Source organism: Sinocyclocheilus rhinocerous, unplaced genomic scaffold (genome assembly GCF_001515625.1).
Source record: "Sinocyclocheilus rhinocerous isolate Xijiao unplaced genomic scaffold, SAMN03320098_v1.1 scaffold566, whole genome shotgun sequence".
NCBI classification, from domain to species: domain Eukaryota; kingdom Metazoa; phylum Chordata; class Actinopteri; order Cypriniformes; family Cyprinidae; genus Sinocyclocheilus; species Sinocyclocheilus rhinocerous.
This window is the reverse complement of record NW_015647044.1, coordinates 4,090-10,879: the sequence shown is the minus strand read 5'-3', so window position 1 is coordinate 10,879 and position 6,790 is coordinate 4,090. Positions and strand designations below refer to the sequence as shown.

The 6,790-nt window shown below is 35.4% G+C and overlaps 1 protein-coding gene across 1 annotated transcript in view; it reads left to right on the top strand.

Annotated features, from left to right (window-relative positions):
- Positions 1-237: 237 nt before the first annotated feature.
- The window catches only part of LOC107708569 (protein-glutamine gamma-glutamyltransferase 5-like), a gene marked incomplete at its 3' end in the record, with an annotated part of 8,333 nt that continues 1,780 nt past the window's right edge, over positions 238-6,790 (top strand). Inside the window, exons 1-13 of the mRNA XM_016512830.1 lie at positions 238-244; positions 732-911; positions 1,642-1,890; positions 2,762-2,880; positions 2,964-3,092; positions 3,176-3,353; positions 4,021-4,156; positions 4,552-4,655; positions 4,899-5,138; positions 5,244-5,264; positions 5,714-5,767; positions 5,962-5,988; positions 6,086-6,292. Coding sequence (XP_016368316.1) covers positions 238-244; positions 732-911; positions 1,642-1,890; positions 2,762-2,880; positions 2,964-3,092; positions 3,176-3,353; positions 4,021-4,156; positions 4,552-4,655; positions 4,899-5,138; positions 5,244-5,264; positions 5,714-5,767; positions 5,962-5,988; positions 6,086-6,292 — 1,651 coding nt within the window. The remainder of the gene's footprint in view (positions 245-731; positions 912-1,641; positions 1,891-2,761; positions 2,881-2,963; positions 3,093-3,175; positions 3,354-4,020; positions 4,157-4,551; positions 4,656-4,898; positions 5,139-5,243; positions 5,265-5,713; positions 5,768-5,961; positions 5,989-6,085; positions 6,293-6,790) is intronic.

Here is a 6,790-nt window from a genome sequence, read left to right as displayed (position 1 = left end):
TCCGTTCTTGATATATATGTGTATTACTCATTCTGTATCCACCCGCTGAAACACACACAGCACTCATGTGTGATTTGAGGTGTTGGTTCAACTGATTGTAACATTTGACATGTTTTAACTTCATTTGAATGTGGTTTTGCAGCTTTAGTGGGAAGGGAGGGGCAGGTGGATGCTGTATAAAAGCACAATAAACGAAGAATCTGAATCAAACAGCAAACCACAACACAGCAGCATATCATGGACCGTAAGCTTCATGTTTTTATTATTATCATTTTTACTGGTTTACTAGCAAGGCATTTTGCTTAACCTTTTACAACAACAAAAAACATAGTATTTGAGTTATTTTGCTATTTAAAGAACTTATTGCATTAATCTTTTCTATTGCATGTAATCTTTTTAGATTTCAGATTATTTTACTGAGCTATTAAGAACATGATTTGTAATAGTTAATCATTAACTGCTATTTTAAACACTTAAATATTTCTAGTTGTACAATTAAGTTGTTTATTTGCTAACAAAACAGCTTTTCAGATCGTTTAGACAATGATTTATTCTAAATTATATTAAATTAATTGTACATTTATTAAAATAATTATAATAATAAAATAATTATATTTTATTTTAATACTATTTTTATACTTTTTTCTACTCTTTCTCTCTCTCTCTCTCTCTCTCTATCTATGCAAACATTTTTCTGAGAAATAATATCACATTTGCTCATTTTTACACAGAGTTCAGTGTTCGAACTATTGACCTGCAACAGGTGCAAAACCAGACCCGCCACAAGACCGACGGTCTGAGCTCCAGCACTGTGGTTCTGCGGAGAGGACAGGCCTTCACAGTGACAATCAACTATGATGGACGACCATTCGATCCACTGATGGAAAAACTGATCTTCCAAATTGTTCTAGGTGTGTTTGTGTGCATGCGTCTGTGTGTGTGTGAATTAAAAATGCAACCTCATCTCACATCACCCTCCCTCTATGATGATGAAATTCATCAGTAATCATTAGTTAGTCAGATCCAGAGTGACGTACTGCACAGTTTTGCTACAGGAGAATTAACGACTCATCCCATGCAGCATTGTAACAGATGCATTTATATGCAGTACTTTGGATAAAAATGATGATGGCTATGAAGAAGTCAAAGATAAAAACAATATATTTGAGGTTTATCCCAATATATGCAATTGTAAAAGTAGTTTGCATGTTATTTTAGTATCATTGATATACTGCTAAAATTGTTGTTAATATTTTTAATTTAAGTATTATATTTTCTGCTTTCACTTTAATTTTAGTTTTAGTGCAAGTAGTTTTATAATTTTTATTAGTATTTTTAAAATATGTCTGTATGTTATTTATTTATTAGTTTTTGTTTATTTAATACTTAAACTAAACGATTATTATAAATGTTGCCTTAGCAACTAGCTGAAATAAAACATGTTTACATTTTTTGTATTTTATTATAAGTTAACATTTATTTGATTTAAAATTGCGCGATTTTTTATGGTTAGTTCACTATAGCCCTGGTATAAACTAAATACATTAAAAGTGAACTTACCTATAAAATCAATAGTATTTTACTTCCAGAACTCTATTTTTGTGCTCTATTCTGACACCCACTCGTCTCTGCTCTCTGCAGGTCCGGTGTCTGTGGAGGTCCCGGTCTCCAGGCTCGGACAGCCCTCTCTGACTCAATGGAGCGCTGTTCTGGAGAGGCGTTTACCGAACCCGACTGGGTTCGCTAAACGTGCGCTATCTGTATCACTGTCCAGCCCTGCGTCTGCTTCTATCGGCGTCTACACGCTCCAGCTGAGGGTCGAGACCCGTCTGAATGTGAAAACACACTCGCTCGGCCAGATCACGCTCCTCTGCAACCCCTGGTGCCAAAGTGAGTGCTGTCTGTGTGTCCATACACAACTGAATGCCTTGATAGCAGGCTGTTAGTTGGCTGTGACTTTTAGCATGCTAGTATGTGGTTGCTAGATACTTGCTAGTCCAAATCCCTCTACATAAAGTCTGATCGATCTGAAAAGTAAATGAAGCACACACCTCTTCCCAACAAAAGACATGTTTCATGTTTGTATAGGACTCAAATAAGCAAAATGCGAAATCTTATGTTTAGGTTTACAATGGAACACTTACATTTGAATATACAATTAATTGTTTCTGATTTAAAAGCCTCATTTCAAGTTAAAACATATACATGGGCAAGTACGTGAATATATTACATGGAGCAAATTTTTTTGTTGTTGAGAATAATACCTAATGTACACTACCTCTTAAAAGTTTCAGCATCATTCCTCCAGTCTTCAGTGTCACACGATCCTTCAGAAATCATTCTAATATGCTGATTTGCTGCTCAATTATTATCAATTATAATTGGTACTTAATTGTTAATAATGATTCTCATTATTCTCAATGTTTAAAACAGTTGTGCTGCTTCATATAGTTGTGGAAATCGAGATACATTTTTCTTTTTAGGATTCTCTGATGAATAAAATTTGAAACAGAAATCTTTTGTGACATTATAAATGTCTTTACTTTAACTTTTGATTAGTTTAATGCATCCTTGCTGAAAAAAAGTATATTTTTTTCAAAAACAAACAATCTTTTAAAAAGTAGTCAGTGTCTTTAATTGCATTGCCATTTTATACACTTCTAAAATTACAGTAATGCACAGCCTCTTATCGCTTACTGCTTTCATTTAATGTAATTACACACGGATCACCTATAAAACAAATTGTTGTGTTTTTCTGCAGCTGATTCGGTGTTCCTGCAGTCGGAGGATCTGAGGACTGAATATGTCAGGAGTGATATTGGCCTGCTGTTTAAAGGCAGCCCCGGTAACATGGTCTCCAGACCCTGGTCGTTCGATCAGGTGAGATGTTTGATCATTGACTGACAGCACAGCACTGAACATGACTTCACATTAACTCCTGTGATGCATCAATGTGTGTTCAGTTTGAAAAGGGGATACTGGACATCTGTATGAAATTGCTGCAGTTGAGTCCTCAACATCAAGCGGACATGAGAACAGATCTGCAGAACCGCAGCAATCCGGTGTACATCGGCCGCGTGATCTCAGCGATGGTGAGGATCTGCTCTCATCCATCCTCTGTGCTCCTTCTCCCTCTCTCTATGTATTAATATAGTCTCTCTGTCTTTCTAAACAGGTGAACTCTAATGATGATAAAGGGGTTTTAATGGGAAACTGGTCAGGTGACTACAGCGGTGGCATCAACCCTTCACAGTGGTCCGGCAGCGCAGATATTCTCAAGAAGTGGGCAGAAGCACAATTCAGGCCTGTGAAATACGGACAGTGCTGGGTGTTTGCTGCTGTCATGTGTACAGGTGGGACACATATAAATGATTACATTCAAAAGTTTGGGGTCAGTGCGATTCTTGTTTTTTAATTTTTTTGAAAGAATGCATTCAATTGATCAAAAGTTGAAGTAAAGACATTTATAATATTACAAAAGATTTCTATTTCAAACAAATGCTGTTCTTTTGAACTTTCTATTCATCAAAGAATCCTGAAAAATTAAATATATCACGGTTTCCAAAACAATATGAAGCAGCACAACTGTTTTCAACATTGATAATAATCAGCAATGTTTCTTGAGCAGCAAATCAGCATATCAGAATGATTTCTGAAGATCATGTGACACTGAAGACTGCAGTAATGATGCTGAAAATTCAGCTGCGCATCACAGAAATAAATTACAGTTTAACAGATATTCACATATAAAGCAGCTATTTTAAATTCTAATGATATTTCACAATATTACTGATTTGACTGTATTTTTAGATTAATTGAATGCAGCCTTAGTGAGCAGAAGAGACTTACTGACCCCACATTTTTGAATGATAGCGTATGTGCTTTAAAGTGTTACATTTACTCAAAAATCTTTGAGAGCAGATTATTTTATTTTTGTGTGAAGTACTCCTTTAATGAGTTGTTGGTCATTTAATTAGTGCTGTTGATGATCAATATCAAATGTGTTTGTTTGTGTGATAGTAATGAGAGCCCTTGGCATTCCGACTCGAGTCATCACCAACTTCAACTCCGCTCATGACACAGACGGAAATATGGTGATTGAGGAATATTACAATGAGATGGGGAAAAAGCTGTCTATGAGCAAAGATAGCATCTGGTGAGTTATGCTAAAAAGCTAAAAAAGTCTCTGTAGTTATAGTGCTAAGACATGCATTACTGTTCAAAAGTTTGGCGTTGGTAAGATTGTTCATGTTTTTGAAAGAAGACTCTTATGCTCACCAAGGCTGCATTTATTTGATCAAAACTACAGTAAAAACAGTGAAATATTATTACAATTTGAAAGAACTGTTTTCTTTGTGAATGTATTGTAAAATGTAATTTAGTCCTGTAGTCTATAGTCCTTAAATGTCTATAGTTATACTTCAGTAAAAGCATCTTCACCGTCTTTAGTATACAAATAAACCTGAATGATTGCGGTGGAAAGGAATAATTCATCGTTTCAGCATTTTTAATCTGTCAGAACGTAAGTTAAAAGTGTTTGGCCTTTTTCAGGAACTTCCACGTGTGGGTGGAGAGTTGGATGAAGAGGCCTGATCTGGGTCAAGGCTATGACGGATGGCAGGTTCTCGACGCCACGCCACAAGAGAAGAGCGCAGGTCTGTCATTACAGTGATTTTTACCAGGCTAACGCATGTAGAAAACATGCTGAAAAGACCAGTTTCCTATAGGCTGGTTTATGCTGGTTAGTACTGGTCCAGTTTAGTTAGGCTTTGTTCTAAAACCTAGTGAGCTGCCTAAATAGCATGCCATCCAATTGCTCTAAATCATGCTATTTTTTTATTTTTTTGAGTGCTGGGATTTGCTGAGAATAATGCTTAAACATCAATATTCTGTCACAGGAATGTTCCGCTGTGGCCCTGCTGCTGTTAAAGCCATCTATCAGAAGAAGGTGGAGGCGCAATACGATGTGCCGTTCGTTTATGCAGAAGTGAACGCAGATGTGCGTACAATAATCATCAAAGATAAGAAGGTATTATCAACCAGCATTGATAAAAAAAGAGTTGGAGCCCTGATCTCCACCAAACGTCCAGGATCCATGCTAATGCAGGACGTCACGTCTGAATACAAAACTGAGAAGGGTAAGAGAAAGAGTGATAAAGAAAGAGAAAAGCATACTGTTAAAATACTGTTAGTTTCATTCAAAAATCTCATTCTTTCACATAAACTCCCATCTCGTGCACCAGGCGCTGGTGCACCAGGCGTTGGTAAGTCATTCTAACTTTCTAATGTTTAAAGCTGAATTGTGTAATTCAGTAGACTAGTATCAGCGAAAAAAAAAAATGAATGGTTGTTGTTAAAGACAATGCATTTTTTCTTGACACAATTTTCCTTCAGAAATCACTAGTAAATTTCACAAACAATTACAAGGAAATTGCAATTGACACATTGAGTTAAAGATGAAATGTACAGATAGTAATACTGAAAAAGTATTTTCTTGTAAAACACTCCAATCTTTTATTTTACTTAAAACTTAAAAAAACATTTTTTTTTTTTTTATGCAGTGCAGGTTTCTTGAGCACTTTGAGGAAACATTTTATCATAAAACCGACACACATCACAAACTGTTAAATGCCAACTAAATTGATTTTGAGAATATTTCTATGTAAATATATTTTTATGATTTTCTTTTAAATATTTTTTTTATTCATCTAAGTTGCTATCTCAAGACCCCATATTCGAGAGGATGACAGCGCAGGTGAAAGGGAAGGTGAGTTCTAGCATTTGGTTTTCCTTTCCTCATAAACACTGCTCCTTGTTTGAGTAATATGACTGAATGCAGTGATCTAACATATCTTTTCATGCAGCTTCTAAGGGCATTGAAGTTTCTCTCCAGCTTCTGAAAGCCCCTGTAGTCGGAGAAAACATTTCTTTCAATGTCATAATCACTAACAATGTGTCGAGAGGATGACAGCGCAGGTGAAAGGGAAGGTGAGTTCTAGCATTTGGTTTTCCTTTCCTCATAAACACTGCTCCTTGTTTGAGTAATATGACTGAATGCAGTGATCTAACATATCTTTTCATGCAGCTTCTAAGGGCATTGAAGTTTCTCTCCAGCTTCTGAAAGCCCCTGTAGTCGGAGAAAACATTTCTTTCAATGTCATAATCACTAACAATGTGGCTGCTCCGAAACTGCTGAAAAAACACGTGAACGCTCAGAACAAGGAGTACAACCGCAATCCCACTGGAACCTTCTGGGAGGCTCACGACGATGTGAAGATCGCCCCGAATGAAAGTAAGAGTCCTGCAACCTGCAAAATTAGTTTAAAATGTACTTAGAACCAAAAAAAAACCCAAATAAAATAAATCACAACCTGCAAGTGTTTTACACAGTTATTCTGCTGCAAGGGTGGACGATATGGCAGAAATATTACGATTTGTTCCACAATCTTATCACAATTATTTTTAATGTTGGGTTTTAAGAAACAAATTTTTCTGTTTAAAAAAAATAAAGCCGTGTAAGGTAACAAAACATAATAGAAAATGACAGACTACTGATTTGGGTTCAAATGAATGGATTTAATTCCATTAAATCAAAATTTATGCTAATATCTATAATCTAGTGTACACTAAAAAAATGTTGCTGTCAGCAGATATACATTATTAAAATGCAGTCTTTATCCTCTGATAAAAAAAAAACATATATATATGTATATATATATATATTGTTTTTATATATATCTTTATATATATATATATATATATATATATATATATATGTGATTTATATCCT